The sequence below is a fragment of the Chionomys nivalis genome, chromosome X, assembly GCF_950005125.1.
Source record: "Chionomys nivalis chromosome X, mChiNiv1.1, whole genome shotgun sequence".
In the NCBI taxonomy this organism is placed as follows: Eukaryota; Metazoa; Chordata; class Mammalia; order Rodentia; family Cricetidae; genus Chionomys; species Chionomys nivalis.
Window position 1 is genome coordinate 130,677,923 of NC_080112.1, and position 18,611 is coordinate 130,696,533.

Genomic DNA, 18,611 nt, shown 5'->3' on the forward strand with positions numbered 1-18,611 from the left:
GCCGGAGCTGCAGTTATCAGTGGTAGAAGCCTTTCTGAAATATGCTTTTGTCTCCGTGGCCATTGCATTCAATCACATCAACAAGTGTTGCCTAAGTGTTGAGCGTGGCTTCCTGTGGGATTGTGTAAGGCCCTGCAGGACAATAAACGCTTTGGGGGCATTGAGTCGTGTAGCCATTTCTGACCTGACAGCCAGGGGAAAAAAATGTGAGACAATCGGCTGCTACTGGAGAGAGAGAAGACAGCTGAGGCTGAGATCCTGCAGGAGCTGCTTCGCCTCACTGTCGTGGACCTCAGAGAGACAGAAGAAGCCTGAAATGGTATGTTGAAGTGACTGGTAGCTATAGGGTGTCATAACCTACAGAAGGACAGGTTCGGACCAAGGTGTTGGGGGGGATGGAGTTTTTTTTTTTTATTTTGGAGAGCCCATCACAGTAAATAATAATAATAATAATAATAATAATAATAATAATAACCACAACATTAAGAATACAGAGGTATTGGGCTCCCCCTGGGAATCAAAAGCAAGCTTGAAATTTGGGGACCAGAAGTGGAAACTGCTACTGTCTCGCTGTGAACTCTTCACCTTGCTCAAAGCTCACTCAGAGAGTCTGTCTGATGGGGTGCGGAGCACAGCCGCCTGGATGGAGCTTTGGGCTCTTTCTTTCCTCTGCTGATTTTCCCCAGACTTTTGTGTGCACACTGCCCTTGCGTGGCTTTTCACACTCTCTTTATAACTGCTTGAAAAAAGACAGAGTTTTTTTTTTAAAGCTACACCTTCTTTCCTTTATATTTCCCTCAAGTTCTTTCAGCTACAAACATTTGCTTTTAGGTTTCTGAAGTGTCCCTAAATCCAACACCACAAATGCTTATGTGGAAATAGACATGTGGGAGGCCAATTATGCATTTGGTTCCGCGGCCATAGAATTGAACAGTTCTCACTAGCCACCATGACTTCAGTGGACTTCAAAATGGTACAAAAAAATCGTGCCTCACTCATGTTAGTGCACCTCAAACACTAGTGTGCCCATGAGTCACCAAGATTGTGCTGTAGGTGTAGGTCTGGGTGAAAAGACAACCAGCCGTATTTTTTACATTGTATGTAATCTACCCTTTGATAAGTTTATACATGTATGCAAAGTACTTTGGTCAAGTATTTATTTAGTTCAACCTCCACTATCCTCTCTTAGTCCCCTCTCACTCCCTCGAAGCCCTTCATCTGAAAAAATATCCTTCCTGGTTTCATGCCATCTTTGCTGGCACCCATGGAGTTTCATTGGGGTTGCTTGCCTGAGTGTGGGCAGGGGGCTATTAACTAGAGCAGCTTGCTAGTGAAGAGTGCGATCTAAGCAGCTCCGGGAGGTATCAATGCTATTGAACCTTAGAGTCACTTCCAAGATAAATGTTTGTGGCGGTGCAAATGGACCACCCATAGCTGATTCAACCCGATTCGAAGGTAACTAGCCCCCGGATAGGGCCTGTAACAAACCTAAGGAACCGGTTCTTGTTGCCTTGAGAATACATAAAGATCTGGGGGTGGGGTGCAAGAAAGGAAAATTGATCTTTGAGAACCATGCCATTGTCTTCAGTTCTGACTTTGCTGTGCTCTATTTTTCCACGTCAGTACAGAGTGGTACAGAGAACGCACAGCTCCTAGGGTACTGAGCATTGCACTGCCGTCTTCTCGTGACTTCTCAAAACCCTTCATGGCAATTACTGTTTTTACTCCTTTTACAGATGGGGAAGCTGAGGTTTAGCAGGGTTAGGTAATGTGTCAGGTTGCATAGAGACACAGCAAGGATTTGAACCCATCTGTATGTAATGCTTTTGCCTACGCCACTGCACATCTAAACAGCGGTCAATGCTAAACCGATGCTAGCTGATAGATTTGCCACTTTCGACTTTCCTCCTGATGAAGATTTTGCTCCCTAGCTATGCTTTGTTTCTGTCTATTTGCTTCTGGCTCTTTCGTTTTATTACTTTGCATGCTAAATTCTTAATAAACATGCGAATTTGAAACCGAAAATACAGCTAGCTATTGTAGATCATTTTCCGAACTACACAGAACACCGAGTCACACTGCTAACATGAAGGAAGTGGCATTTCAATCCTTGCTACTTAGCTCCACATTCCACATTGTTGATGGCGACACCAGTGACAGAGAACATGGTCATTGTGTGATCTCAACCTGAGATCTAACCTAAACACGAGAAAGAAGCCTTAGGATCTGAAAGCTTAGAGTAACCCCTCAAAATCATTGATGCTAATGAAATACTGAGACGGAACATTCTAAACAACTTTGTCCAAACTACAAACCAGTAATTCAATAGCCACGGAGCTAGAGTCTGCTGGGCTGCCTTGGACATGTTCATACCATGGAACTGGACATACTCAGAAATAACGGAGCGTGGTTTACACATGTCTTAATCCCAGTACCTAGAAGACAGAGGCAGGAGGACCTCTGTGAATTTCAGGCCAGCCTGGTCTACATATGGAGCTCCAGGTCAGCAAAGGCTGGCTACACAGTGAGATCCTGTCTCAGAGAGAGGGAAAGCCAGAGTGGGGGAGGCAGGGAGAGATAGAGACCCAGACCCACCCACACACGCATACACACACACAGAGAAAGACAGAGAGAGACAGAGAGAAACAGAGAGATCTAAGTTCAACTAAAGCTACTGCCACCTTAATAAGGCATACTGTTGAGGGAACTAGACATAAATCATAAATATTGGTCTAATGAGACAGGTGCAAGGAACCTTTCAAGGGAACGCTCAGAAAGACATGCCTTGGAAACAGTTACTCAACAGGACCCCTCAAAACAGTGTCAAATAGTACAGCTCTAGGCTAGGGTGCAGCAAGGAAGTAAAGAACGCTTGTCCATCATGGACAAAGCCCTCGTTTCACCCTTGGCTCCAGAAACACAGAATCTATAGATGAATTAGAAGCCACATTTTGAATACTGGGGAAAATATGCAGCCTTCACAGTGGGAGTACATGGCCAGTAGTGCAGGAGGTGGGGAGGAAACAGGAAAAGATGTGATGTATTGAAATGGGCCCCGTTGACAACTCTGCTCATGGAAAACAGTTTCCTGAATGGTTCAAGATGGCGTTTTTAAAACTTTGTTCTTTACAATGGAGAGCTGAGGCCACGATTTGTTACCCTTTATTTGGTTCATTTTCTCCTTTTGCATGTCAATGAGCTATAGATTTTGATTGCTTGGCTGGTACTAAAATAGTGAAGTGATAAGTGTATTGGATGGGCACTGGGGAGAGAAGACGAGGCAGGAACTACAAAGGAAGATTGTCAGGGGTCTGAAAGAAAAACTGGGCATCCCCGTGACGACTTTAATAGTCAAATATTTGCCCAAGGTCCTGTTTATCTTTCTGCTAAACAACTGAACACAATACAAAGGCAAACTTAAGCAAAACGAAGCAGCATAATTCAGAACCAGGTGAAATAGCCGAACAAAGCTGATGACGCTGGCTCTCAGCTCCACAGAACCCAAGTCCCTATTTCACACAATACTGGGTAGGTCAGAGAGTTACAGTTGATCTTGGCTCGATATAGACAGAAACAGTAATGTCAACACTCACATCCTCAGCATTTTGGCAAACCATGTTGGACTGCTCTGAGATAAGCTTATGAAAACAAGACATCTAGGGGAGACGTTATTCTCATGAAGAGAGAATCCCGGTGCTATTTCTGCTGGAGATCGTATTTGCTTTGTACATGAGATTCATTTCCTGCACTTTCTAAAGGATTTCTAGGCTGCTCTTTCTTAGTTTTTGCTCCCGTTAGGGGAACTCATTCTGGGCATCTTCAAGCCCAGTCTTTTACAACAGCCAGCAGGGGCAGCTGGAGTAGCACAGTTGGGAGAGCAAACGAATATGACAGCATCAGATTGGAGGGTTACAGCATCTGGTAAAATCCGACTGGAGATTTTGCTTAAGAGTCTTTCTATCAATGAGCTTCCGACTTCCCATTCCCACTGTAGGCATTTTTATTCCTCGAGATAAACAATAGCAACCTCTGTTGAAAAGGGTTTATCTTTTAGCTATTCTCGAGAACACAAGTTTTTGGTTGGTTGGTTGGTTGGTTTTGTTTGATATTTTCAAGACAGGGTTTCTCTGTGTAGCCCTGACTGTCCTGGAACTCAGTCTGTAGATCAGGCTGGCCTCATATTTGGAGATTTGCCTGCTTCCGTATCCTGAGTACTGAAATAAAAGGCGTGTGTCAAAACCCTTCGTTACCTACAGATTTTTTTTTCCTCTTTCTATTACAGAGTCATGGAGCCAGCATGACTCAGGACAGGGAGTCTGAAGGACACTTGAAAAAACATGCTTGAATATGAGACAGAGGAGGCCAACTGACTCCCAGAACTCACTTTTAATAAGTTTAAACAGCACCTGACAATTTCCCAATGTAATGTAAATTACAACTGGGCAATTTGTTTATGTGTTACAGTTTCATCACCTTACATAGGCACTGAAGTTACAATATCCTCTATGATGTGATTGTTACAGGATAGAAGTTTTGTCAACTAGCCTGGCATGGGATAGTTATGCCAGGACATGCCTACTAGGAAGGAGGTACAATAGCCTATTCCTAAGCTGTGCATGGATGTATGTCATACCCTATCACCCAACAAATAAACATTTCTGAAATGTCCTAAATTGTGCCTGGTATACATTGAGCCCTCCTTAAATGTTGACAGGGCTCATAATTACAAAAATGTTTTTGCATGCTTCAGGGTTCATTATCAATGTCCTCTATCACATAATAACTTTCATGATTTAATTTTTTGTTTTCTTTCGGGGTTGGAGCGATGGTTCCGCAGTTAAGAGTACTGTACTGATCTTGCAGAGGACCTGAGTTGGGTTTCCAGAATCCACACTGGATGGCCCACAACTGCCTGTAACTCCCACTCCTGGGGGAATTCTACGATGGCACCCACATTCACATGTGCATATCTGTCTATCTACACACACACACACAATTTTTAAAATAAGCTTTTTCGTTTATTTTTTTCTTCTTCAGGCTGTTTATAGTAAAATGAATGGGCTCTATGTACAGTTCTTTTTGAAACTATGACTTTGTGCTCTTAGCATGCCAGGTACTTCATTTAAGTGACTTCATGCAAGAGGGCTGTAACAGATCTCATCTGATGAATCAGGATAGAAAAACTTAGAAGGGGCCTGGTCCAGGTGCTACAGCTGGAAAATGGCAATCATATAAGCTTTGAACCTTTGGAGTCTACTGCTACACAAACACCCTGACACAGCAATTAGTCATGAAACCTATCTCATATTTATTGCCACTCAGGGTCATAGAAAGGTGACTTGTATTTCTGGAAATAGAGTCATTCAGTGTCAGACACCCTTCGGGCCGAAGGTCAAGCGTGCCAACTATATCCTCTCACAAGATCACTTCCTTGTGGGTCTTCACCGACCATGTGGTTGTGAGCCATAGTAATTCAACATGTAACTTTTATGTATGTAATTAATAATAGGATAGTTCCTGGTTTTGTTGCATTTATTCCTATCCGGTTTTGGTTTTACCTCCCCTCTGTGTAGTTTGCTATGCTTATGAACTATTTGGTAAGCAAATTGATGTTTCTATTCTATGTGAGTGGTATCATGAGAGTCCAGCCAAGTTCCACACACTCCAGTATGGAAATAGATGTCTGTTTAATGCTAACTAGGTTTCATGTGGCAGTGTTTTGCGAAAGGGTCTTCTTTAACTCTTGCCTTCCTGCCTGAACTTCCTTTCAAGGATGGTGGGCACAGCAGATGGTACAGGGCACAGCAGATGGTACAGGTCACTAAACAGGCATTTGAGTTGAGAGTACCTGAGCCCTCTTTAACTGCTATCCTAAAAAGAAGGAGGTGATGTTGCATTTCTCAAATTAATCAAGTATCACTTCCTGTAGAAAGTGGGGCCAGGGAAATGCCTTCAGTTTGGACTTCTGTTTAGCCCTAAAGAAGAATGAAATTATGACATCTACAGAAAAGTGATGAACCTGGAGATCTTCAGGTTGAAAGAAATAAGACAGACTCAGAAGAAAAATACCACATTTAACTTACTTGCAAAACCTAGATTTATATTTCTATGTACATGTCTGTATAAATGTACACACGTGTATGAGTAGGCCATGAGATTAGAAAGGAGACTATGAAAGAAGAGGAAGAGGTCGAAAAGGCTGGGAAAGCACAGGAGAGCACTGCAGTCAGTATGTGTGCAGGAAAGCAAGGGGATAGAATTAGGGAGGGAAGTCAGGGATAAATAAAAACGAAGTCTAAATGTGTGAAAATGCCACAATAAAACTCTTTGCTTAGGAAGTTAGGACCACGAGGGGTGCACCCACCCACTGTGACAGTGGAACTGATCTATTGGGAGCCCACCAAGGCCAGCTGGTCTGGGACTGAATAAGCATGGGTTGAAACTGGACTCTCTGAACATGGCGGACAATGAAGGCTGATGAGAAGCCAAGGACAATGGCACTAGGTTTCGATCCTAATCCATGAACTGGCTTTGTGGGAGCTTAGCCTGTTTGGATGCTCACCTTCCTGGACCTAGATAGAAGTGGGAGGACCTTGGTCTTCCCGCAGGGCAGGGAATTTGGACTGCTCTTCAGTATCGAGAGGGAGGGGGAATGGAGTGGGGGGAGGAGAAGAGGAGTGGGGATAGGGGGAGGGGAGTGGGGGGAGGGGGCAATATGTGGGAGGAGGGGGAGGGAAATGGGAAACGGGGAGCAGGTGGAAAATTTAACTAAAAAAGAATAATAAATAAATAAATAACTCTTTGCTTTAAAAAAGATTTATTCCAGGCGGTGGTAGCACACACCTTTAATCCCAGCACTCGGGAGGCAGAGGCACGTGGATCTCTGTAAGTTCGAGGCCAGCCTGGTTTACAAGAGCTAGTTCCAGGACAGCCAAGGCTGCAGAGAAACCTTGTCTCAAAAAAAAAAAAAAAGATTTACTTTATTTTTAATTATGGGAGTGTACATGAGTACAGTGCTCACAAGGCCAATGCATCAGAAGACCCCGGAGCTAGAAAAGTCCAGAGAGGGGAAGGAACTGAGTAGAAGGAGAAGGGAAGGTCCAACACTGGGCAGAAAACATGCTCGTTTGTTAGAAGAAGCTAATCTGGTAATGAGAAAATTGTGACTCATCAAAACAGGGAGCTTCTGAGTTGGAAAAGGACCCAAGAGTTCACCTTAGGAACCATAGCCTTCAAGGCCTGGCCCTCGTGGGTCGACTTTCAGAGACACATGGCTCCTAACGCCTGGTACCTGAGAATCACACATGACAGACCCCATGAACAGAATGGGAACCCATCTCAGTGACAGTAAGCAAGCATGTCTACATATCTGAAAAGAAAAGAATCTACAGATACGTTCGTCTTTTTCTTTGTTCAACTTTTCAGTTTTGTACAAGAAGCACATATCATATGATGTTTAAGTGGAAAAAGAAAACCAAACACTCCCAAGGGGCAAGTTTAAAGGAGCCATGATGTTGAAATTTGACAAGTTATACCTCGTCTAGAGCTGAAGTCCTGTAAATTCTTAGAAATTTATTGTCGAATGTAACTGAAGGCCCGATAGCCTTCTTTTCTACTTCCTGTTCTTCTGGCTTCTCATATATGGAGGATTTTTGATTCTTTTTCTTACTCCTTCATATAAAATTTCCTGCATTCCCATCTTTACTGTGAAGTACATGAAAGCCCGATAAACACCACAGTATGCAAACCATCGTGCAGTGCTGGGGAAAACTGCATGCCATCCTGGATGTGAAGTCCTGTTTATTTAAAACTGGGTTCTGATCAGCTCTGCCAAGTTAGCAGATGGCTTTGAGAAATATTGTTTTAGCTGCACATGCGTGAGAAAATTGGGTAGAGCTTTTAACATTTTTAATGTGTAGAATATGAGTAAGATACGAACTATGTATCTGCAGCTATGTCTAGTGTTTGCCTACCCTACAAAGGGTCTCTGACTTGTAAAACTAGTGCTTCATAATTTCCAAGACTATTCTCTTGTTGCCACAGACTCTGGATAGCAGAAGGAGCACGAGGGGAACTTTCTGTGGCAGCAGAGGTGGAGGGGAGGTGTCACACCTCCTTACTCAGGTCCTGCCACCCATACCCCACCCTCACCTCTGCCCTGTCGCCCAACATCAGGCAAAGGTACAGTGTCCACACTGCGCAGAAAGAAAACTAATCTTACTTTTGTTCTTAAAAAAAATGAGCCCAGCGGTGGCGGCTCACACCTTTAATCCCAGCATTTGGGAGGCAGAGGCAGGCGATCTATGAGTTTGAGGTCAGTCTGATCTACAAAGTGAATTCCAGGACAGCCAGGGCTACATTGTGAAACTCTGTCTCAAAAAACAAAACAACAAACAAACAAATAAACAAAACAAAGCAATGAACAAAAGAAAAATTGAAGACAGAGTCTCACTACATAGCCCTGACTGCCCTTGAACTCACTTTATAGACCAGGCTGACCCCAAACTCACAGAGATTTGCCTGCCTCTGCCACCCAAGTTCTGGGATTAAAGTGCTAGGATTAAAGGCATGTGCCACTATGCCTGGCATTTTTTCCATTTAAAAAAAAATTTTTGACTTAACTTTTTTCGTATTTTGGTCATATTCTTTTTCCTCCCCCAACTCCTCCCAGCTCTTACCTAACTTTCTACCCACCCAACTTCATTTTACATTGAAAACATTGGGAGCTGTGGTTGTGTGTGTGTGTGTGTGCACGCGCATGTGCATGTATGTTTATGTATGGTGGTGGTCACAAGACATACATGTGAAATCAATTCTCTCCTTCCACGTTTATGTGAAATTCAGAGATAAAGCTCAGGGCATCAGGTTTGCGTGGCAAATGCCTTTACCCACTGAATCATCTCATCACCGTGCCCCATGTTATGCTCACTAAAGATTATCCCTTTCTTTAAAAAAATCCATAAAGCAATATCCACAGCCATGGGTGTGCAATATTTACTTCTATTTAACAAGCAGGACTTCCTGTAGTCTGCCCAGAAGTCAAGCAATGTCCTTGAGAACGTTTTCGGTAGGCATAGCCTCCTGGTCTATGTACACACATTGAAAGAACTGTTCTTCTTAATTCCCACTATTGGAGTTGTGCGGTCTATATCAGGAGGAACGATTGGTGATTTATTGAACCCTCGCCGTGTTTCTTAGTCTCCCTTCTGTCTACTACCTGCTGGGGCATACTCCTGGGCTCATGGGAAGGACCTGCTAGTGGCCGGCTGGGTTACTGCACCTGCCTCCATCCCGGGTGGGTGGTGGGGGGGACGACAATGTCTTTGTGTGCTTCCTGATCAAGAGTGTTAATAGGATGCAAATATTTTCTCTTTTAATGCACGGCCCTGGCATAGTCAGGGAAAGTATGAGAGAGATGGTGCCTCTGAGCAGTAACGTTTCGCTTCCAGCTTGAGAGTTATAGTTAAGACCCACACGTAGCCCAACTCCACAGAGACTAAGGTAAGTAAACTTAGTTATCTTCAGAGCATCGAAGATAGATCTTAACTACTGATAGCAGAAAGAGAGCCTTATAAAACCTGCTGCTGTGTCTTTGTAGAAAGAGAACGGACACACTTCTTTTTCTCTATACATACCTTAAGTTGTAATGTTTCCCATAGCTTGGGAGGGAAAAGCTTTTCCTTTGTAAATGTGCTCATTTTTGCTGTCCTTTTGAAGCTCTCTGGGCAGAAGTTTTGTTGCCTTTTCACCCATCTTCTTCCTTTGACTTAATCTTGATATCGTTAATCATACCTGCATCCTTTATGTCGGAAGACCCAGTCAGGGTCCGGGCTGGTGAATGTTCCTTACAATGATCCCAGTGTTTTGTGGTGATTTGGATAAGAGGGCAAAACCACTGGCCACAGGCACGGAGGGAAATTTCAGTTGATCAATGACTTAATACACGGTGTATATATGTACATATATACATATGTATCTTGAAGTGCGTTTTAAAAGGTTGTACTGTCTCCTGCTCAATTCAATAGATGTGTGTAGAATGTTTAGATAGGAGAGACCATTTAGAGGAGGTGGTTGGGAGGAGGAGGCAAAGATGGTGACTTTCTGATACAGAGTGAGACACATAGAAAACCCACACACTTCCAAACTCAGAACAAAGATCTCAGATCACTACAAGGTGGGTGCGGTCTACTCTACAATCCTGAATCAGTATTATTTATAGAAGTTGACCTCTTTATTCTCCCTGAACCTAGCTAGATATTGCCATCATTTTAATTCTTTTCTTTTCTTTAGGACGACAATATGGATACCAAATCCATTCTAGAAGAACTGCTTCTCAAAAGATCACAGCAAAAGAAGAAAATGTCACCCAATAATTACAAGGAGCGCCTTTTTGTTTTAACGAAAACAAGCCTTTCCTACTATGAATATGACAAAATGGTAAGGCTTTCCTTCCTTATTTCGTGCTATTTATTATCTTTTCCCGGTCCCCACAAAGAACTTGATTAAAATAAAGGCTGCCAGGTTTCCTAGCTAAGAGTAAAGATCATCTCATATCAGTAGGCTACACTGCCTCTCTTTACCAAAGTATGATGAGTCAAGAAAAGGATTGTGGAAAATACTGATTCCTTTTATTAAGACCAATCAGAATATGTCTTTAACACAGTTGTTCTCATCTGGAGTAACTTTTGTTTCCTGGGAGACACTGGACAATGACTAGCGATACCTCAGCTGAAACAATTGGTTCTGGGGGCAGGTGGGTAAGCACTATCGGCAGCTAATGGCTACAGACTAAGAATGCTACTAAAGTACCCTATAGCTCACAGCCAAGAGTTAGCCATCCACAAATGGTTTTTTTTAAAAAAAAAATATTTTAATTTATTTTATTTTTTTAAAAGAAAACAAATCATTTTTTTCATTTTACATACCAATCCCAGTTCTTTCTCCCTCCCCCTCCTCCCAGTCCCTCCACCACCTTTTACTCCACCCCACCCCTATCCACTCCTCAGAGAGGGTAAGGCACATTGCTTTGGGAAAGGTTCAAGGCCCTCCCTACTATATCTAGGCTGAGCAAGGTATCCACCCAAAGAGAATAGGTTCCCCAAAAACCAGTACAAGCAGTAGGGATAAATCCTGGTGAAACTACCAGTGGCCCCTCAGTCTGCCCTAGCCATGCAACTGTTACCCACATTCAAAGTGACTAGTTTGGTCCTATGTTTGTTCCTTCTTTGTCTGGCTGGAGTTGGTGAGCTCCCATTAGCTCAGGTAAACTGTTTCAGTGGATGAACCCATCATGGTCTTGACCTCTTTGCTCATATTCTCACTCCTCCCACTCTGCAATTGGGCTTTGCGAACTCAGCCCAGTGCTCCAATGTGGGTCTCTGCCTCTGTTTCCATCAGTTGCTGGATGAAGGTTCTATGGTGACATTTAAGATAGTCATCAATATGACTACAGGACAAGGCCAGTTCAGACCCCCTTTCCTCTATTGCTTAGGGTCTTAGCTGGGGTCATCTTTGTGGATTCCTGGGAATTTCTCTAGTGCCAGGTTTCTTGCTAGTCCCATAATGGCTCCCTCAACCAAAATATCTCTTTCCTTGCTCTCATTTCTGTCCTTGCTCCATCTCAACTATCCTCAAATGTTAGTAATAGTGTTGAGGGTGAGGAATGCTGCCTTAAGACAGTAGTGGAAATAATGACAGCTCTGTGCCTTTGAGAACTTGATCCTGGGAGAAAAATCAAAACATCATCATAAGCCTGAAACCAAGTCAAGCTGCTTCGTGCCATTAAACTTTGATATCTCTATTAACCACTTGGCAGGTGGTTTGAAAAAAATATTCCACGATTCTCAATTAAGATTGCTAACTGTCTCTCAGATGCTTGCTTTTGGAGAAGCATGTGTGCATGTGTTCATAGTGTAGAAACATGATTGTGACAGCCATGGAGCAACAGGACATGTGTCTCCATTGGCTTCCACATCCCCTCGTCTCCCTCCAGACATTAGCTTTAACTGTACACTTTGCCCTGCTCACCGTGACACACCAGCATGATATCGCTTCTGGTTTGCTTTTGAATTCAGAAACGAGGAAGCCGAAAAGGATCGATAGAAATTAAGAAAATCAGATGTGTGGAAAAAGTCAACCTAGAAGAACAGACACCTGTGGAGAGACAGTACCCATTTCAGGTAAAAGGGGGTTTGGTTTCTTTAATATCTTCTAGTATTCGCTCACTATGAACAGGAACATAACAATATTGCAAAATTATCCCTTGAGACAATGATAATGTTTGGAATATGCCCAAGTGGGCGTTGGCAGTTTATCAGAACTGGCCAACCTGCTTCCCTCCAAGGGAAGCAAGACGGGAGTCTAAGCGATCCTGGTCTGACCTGCTTAAACTTTACCATTCTCTTTTATGGAACTCTGTGGGGTGTCTCTCTCTTGGATAAGAGCAAGCAGGAAACTATGTGGGATTAAGTACCAACCCTGCCCTGAACTTGTCTCCAAGGAGATGGTAAAATAGACCATCTTAATACAGTAAAAAAATGAGTATTGATTAAGATGAAGGGGGTGCTGTACATTCCTTGTGCTTTGCTCCTTACTGTAAGAAGTCAGGAAAGTGTTCTGTTGGAGGGGCACTCATGTTGGAAAGGACAAATAGACTTTACCTAGCAAATCTGGAGGTGGCGACAGAGCTAAACAGCAAGTGCAAAGGCACTGTAGGGTGAAATAAGAGAAAGAAAGAGACCAGCCCAGAGAAGTAGGTGATGCGGCACTGCTCAGGGCTCTACATACCATGCTAACCAACTTTAGTTTGTCACCAAGGAATTCTTTCTTCTTTTTTTTTTTTTTAAGATTTTTATTTTCATTTTATAGGTATGTACATTTTGCCAGCATGTAGAGTTCCCCCTTGGAACTGAATTTAGAGACAATTGTTAGCTCCCATGTGGGTGCTAGGGATTAAACCCAGGTCCTCTGAAAGACTAGTCAGTGCTCCAAGATCTCCTGAGTAAATTGGGAGCTTGGGGACCTTGGGGGAGGGCTGGAGGGGGGAGAGGAGAGGCAGGGAGGGGAGTAGAGAAAAATGTAGAGCTCAATAAAAATCAATAAAAAGAGTAGTCAGTGCTCTTAACCACTTAGCAATCTCCATAATCCCTAGAATTCTTTCTTTTTAACATTTATTTATTTGTGTGTGTGGGTTCCCCTCCCCCCATGTGTCTGTGTGTGTGTGTCTGTGTGTGTACATGCTCTCACATGCCACAGCAAGAATATGGAATCAGAGGACAGCTTGGAGGAGGCAGCTCTATCCTTCCACCATGTGAATTCAGGGGATCAAGTCATCAGATCATCAGATTTGATGGCAAGCAGCCTTACTTCTGAGTCATCTCACTGGCCCCATAGACCCCAAAGAATTTTAAATACTTCCATGTAGCCAGGTGGTGATGGCACACACCTTTAATCCCAGCACTCAGGAGGCAGAGGCAGGCGGATCTCTGTGAGTTCGAGACCAGCCTGGTCTACAAAGTGAGTTCCAGGACAGCCAGGAGTACACAGAGAAACCCCTGTCTCAAAAAGCCAAAAAAAAAAAAAAAAAAAAGCAAAAATTCCATGCTACAGAGAATGTCTCAGTGAAGGGGTTTTGAGCTGAATCAGACCTACTACAAAACTATCAACCAGTTGGGGAAAACCAAGGGATAGGGTGCCCATAAAGGTGACCTCAAACACAGTAGGAACAGAGGCTACCCAAAGTCACAAAGGTTTTCCAGCCCTACAGACATCCTAGCCCACTACTCGCATCTGCATACCCATAAAGATATCATAACTCATCTCTAAGTATAGTTGCTCATTTGCTAGAAAAAAATCACACTCACATATATCATATATAAATAAAAGTAAAAATATTAAGGTAGGATGCGCCCAGCTTCTAGAAGATCTTTCCTAAATGGTATATGTTGTTTTTCAGTTGTAAAATAAGCCCGATATGGAGAGAGCGTTGCAATTGTCAAACTGGGGGCATGAACGTGTGCTTGTGGTTGCAAGAGGAGGGCACGCAGGGTCTTGTGTGTGGAGGCACCTTATTCCCTTGAGCCAAATCTCCTTCTAATCCTGGGGCCCCAATAATCTTCCTTACTGTGACCTCCAGAGCAGTGGGCTTAAAGGCCTGCATAGGAGCACGCCTTGCTTTTCTTACTCGCTGAGCCATCTCTCCAGTACCATAAACAAGTGTCCCATAAACATAAGGTATAAGGAATCACACAGTGTGGAGCATCTGAGAGGCTACCCAATGTGACAGACTGACTTAACAAGGAGACAGAGTTTTCCTGAATATAAACCCAAACTGGAAACTAATCAGAATGTGGGGAATACGGCATAGCAAAGGGTAGGATAGCCCATCCCTGGAAATAGTTTCTAAGGATACAGAAGTTAAAGACGTCCTAGTTGTGAAAGGAATTGCCTACTGATTAGGAAGATGGACCAGAGGACTCCTAAGAAATATGTGATTTACCATATTATAATACTTCCTGGTCCAGGGCACCCCAAATGAGGCTTTAATGTTCACCGCCATTCCGTGCTTCATTGCTGTGATTTTCCCCAAGTTCTGAAGGTCTGACATAAAAACATATTCAGATAAGTAAGATTAAAAAAAAACTTGTAGTCTTTTTTTATATAATTCCAAAGCTAGAATATAATATAAAATATAAAAATTTACTGGTACACCAGATTGAACCATGAAACACTTGCATCAAAATTCATTGCTTTTTTTCCTTTCCAGATTGTGTATAAAGATGGGCTTCTCTACGTCTATGCATCAAACGAAGACAGCCGAAGTCAGTGGTTGAAAGCACTGAAGAAAGGTAACAAAATGCCATAATGAAGGCTTGAATTGCTTTCCTGGGATGGGCTGTATTCATACTTTTGTGTTCTCAGTGTTACAGGCAGGAAGCCTGGGGATCACCTTCGCTTTCACACTGTGCACAAGATAGCTATTGTGAATTTCCTGGCAGTAGGTGGGGCATGGGGTGGTACCAGGGAGCGGCAGACCAGCTGGGTTTCCCATTCCAGTCCTGTCGGGATTCTATTTTCAGTGTTCATAGACAGCGCTGAGCACTTACCACTGGCCAGATACTCTGTCAAGAACATGTTGCATGTTCTTACGTAATCCTCTTGACAATGATGGACAGGGCTATTATTAGTCTTTGTTTTTCACACAAGTTTAAAAGAAAACAGACAAATGCCACAAACCTTGTTAATGGGGGAGTCTCAAAATAGAATTACCTGAGCCCAACTTTTTAAATCACAATATTGCAAGCTAAGTCTCTATAGCTTTGCCCCAAACTGAGGATTTAATGAAGATTTTACTCGTGATTTTTCAGCTACTGTGGGAACTTGGGAGAGAATTGTTATTATTTTAGCACCTTGATATTTCACCCACAATCTTTTTGTTTTTAAAAGGGTCAGGTTGTGAGGATAACATGTAAATCAAATCAATGACTCTACTGGTGCAGCTTCATGTTTTAACACCCTAGACAGAGGAAGATTTTGCTTTTCTTTTAATGTGTTATGCTTCTGTTTTGGTTTATGGCAATATCTCAGTACACCTCAGATTGCACACAGCCAGCTCACATCGATGCAAACATGTCCTTTCCCACACGTAGGTCCTCATTTTCCCTTTATGTGAAAGGACGTCGCAATCTGTTTTGTGGAGTGGTGAAGTGGTCCTTAAGGAGAGATGCTTCCCTCATTACCCACAATCATCTCAATGAAGTGAGACGGGTACCTCTGCCAGAGCCAGGCAAACCTGGCTGTCATCTGTTTTATGTAGCACATCCGGGCTTTCCCGACCTGCAAAATGAGGAGCATATTTCCTTTCTCCTATAGCAATTACATTAAACTATCCTCTTAAACACCAGCCATTGTGGTTATAATGACACTTCCAGGGGGAGCCCTAAGGTTTTCTTCCCAGCCAGCCATCTTTGCATGAACCGCCTACGACTCAGCTGTCATATAGATACTCCCTATATTCAGCTCTTGTATAACCCCTGTGTGTCCATTTGTGGGTCCTTCTGGAACTCTATGTGGTGTTCAGGCTTTGGGGTGACACACATGATAGCTTATGGATGGAAGAGGAGAAGGAAGAGACAAGCAACAACGCATCTGTTGGTCCTCATGAAGCTGTTGTGTCTCCATTCCTGGTGTCGCTGTCTGCACAGCAGAAAGAGTGTGCCTTTTAGCAGTGCTATGTACTGGAGGAGAAAAGACATCAAGCAACAACTGGAACAGATCTGTTTGTGCTTTCTCTCTCCCAGGGAGTGGGAGGCAGGCAGTCTTGGGATTAGGCAACCATTCGAGGATGTCAAGGACACAGATTCCTTTTAGCTTTCTGTTTTACCATTCTTACAGGTAACTGAAAGGTTCTAAGCTGTTTTAGAAGTGCCCTGCTGAAAACTTCCATTCATGCTACATTTCTCAGAAGTAGGGCTCATATCTAGCTCTATGTACAATAGACATTGAAAAACAGTATCTGTGTTTGTTTTTTCCAGTCTCTGTGCTGGAGGGTAGACAAGGTGGGTGAGATTGTTATCAAGTTAACAAAAACTTACTTGCTGGGGCAAGACTTAGGTTCTCTCACTTAAATATTTCCCCTTACAAACTTTCACCAATTTAAACTATATCAGTCCACTTAACTCTGAAAGAGTCGTGATAGCAAGAGCAGCAGCCCTCAGGAGTAGTATGCAGACTAACTGATGCAAGTGTGGAAAAGTACATAAAGTCACATACAATTTTTTAATGTCATCATTAAGTATCGGGATTGTTGCAATGTGGATTTTGGGACCTGGTTGGAGGATTAGTTACTCAGGAAACTAAATCCTTTTAGTTGGAAACACATTAAAGAGCAAGAGTGTAAACAGTAAGAAAGCTTGCAATATGCCTGGGGAAGTCCAATGGTCATTTGGGCCTAAACTCAGAAATTAACATTTTATAATCTTAACTCGTTCTTTAATAATTACCTTTAATGCTCACCAGTAAAGTTGTTCCTTGGTGCTGGCATTTTCAGCTAAACTGAACTGAGCTGTATAAAATGAATGTCTACTGAAACCCACTTTTTGCTGAACCATCTGAGACGATTTATGTATATTATCTTATATATTTATATGTATTACCTTATACCTCCCCAGTGACCCAGTACAATATTATTATTATTCCTTAAGTTGGATTGAGAAAGGAGGACTAGGACTCTCTGGGTTCAAAGTTAGGAATTTTCTAGACAAGCATAAAATCAAGAAGGAAGAGTTGAGGTGACACACAGAACCAGCCCTCCCCACCTAAAGATGCTTCTTGAGCTCTTCTCGACTAAATCCTTGGAGGCTTCTGAGCTATATTGCAAAAGAGGCTAATTTCTTATAGATACAGTGCTGTATTCCAATATTAGAATTTAATTTGTTTTGATTGACATTGCCTTATTCTCGTGGTTTGTTTTTTAAGTGCTGGAGGTAGAGCCTGGAACTTGGTGCATGCTAGGCAGGAGCTCTACCTCCAAACTGCACCCTTAGCTCCTCTTTTCTAATACACACACATCCTAGCTAGGTGTGGTGGCAGAGTCCTGTAGTCCCAGCACTTGGGACATGGAGGCGGGAGAATCAAGAGTTCAGTGTCAGCTTTGGCTACATGGTGAGATAAGACTAGATTTGTATACATGAGACCTTATCTCAAAAAAATAGACAGCTTTCCACCCCCCCTCAAATGATTTATTCCTTAGAATAAGGATATCAAATTCATGAAAGACCAAGAAAAGATGAGAAACTATTCCAGGTCAAAGACAACTAAATGACTAATTTCATATATAATACTGGATAAGAACTTTGATTGGGAAGAATAAGTCATTTAAAGAACATTATTGGAACAATTGGAGAAAATCAAACATGAAATATATATATATATGTATATATATACAATTTCCAGAATTTGACAATTTGCTTTATAGTTAAGTAAGAGCATAAATACCCTTGATAATAGAAACTGTGTAGGGAAATATTTATGCGTGGCATTATTCAAGCCATATATGTGCTATTGACTCTAAATTACTAAGTGAATAATAATGACAAATTTTTAAAACAATAATGATGTGTGTAATGAAGAAGAAGCAAAAAATATAGTTATCATTGGCAGATCTAAGGAAAGGGCGGAAGGAGAATATGCTGCACAGTTCCTACTGTACCTTTGAAACCTTTCCGAATGAAAACCCATAGGAAGTCAGAAGTCATTTTTCTTAAGATCTAGTCCTACCACCCAGCCTACTTCTGCCACCAAAGAACATCAGGCATTGTAAGCCATTCAGGACCTTGACAGACGTATTTATAAAATATTAATGGCAAGCTGGCCAGCGTATGCATTTTCCTAATTCTTTCATGTCAGAAGAATACATTATTCTGCTGTCGTTTCTATTTATTCTTTGGGTTTATTAACTTCTGAATGAAAGACAACTGCTTTGGTGGACACCAGGTCTTACCCCAGTTGCGGGTAAATGAGATCGTCATTGTACTGAGGTTATAGTATTTACTTACTGCATTGCATCTCTTGGGCCAACGTCTTCTTATGTCTTATATCCTTCTTACCTGCCC

General features: G+C 42.5%; 1 protein-coding gene across 1 annotated transcript in view; it reads left to right on the plus strand.

The window, feature by feature from the left end:
* The first annotated feature begins 205 nt into the window (after positions 1-205).
* Bmx (BMX non-receptor tyrosine kinase) overlaps positions 206-18,611 on the plus strand; it is a 65,108-nt gene continuing 46,702 nt past the window's right edge. Inside the window, exons 1-4 of the mRNA XM_057759800.1 lie at positions 206-319; positions 10,291-10,437; positions 12,075-12,179; positions 14,765-14,846. Coding sequence (XP_057615783.1) covers positions 317-319; positions 10,291-10,437; positions 12,075-12,179; positions 14,765-14,846 — 337 coding nt within the window. The 5' untranslated portion in view covers positions 206-316. The remainder of the gene's footprint in view (positions 320-10,290; positions 10,438-12,074; positions 12,180-14,764; positions 14,847-18,611) is intronic.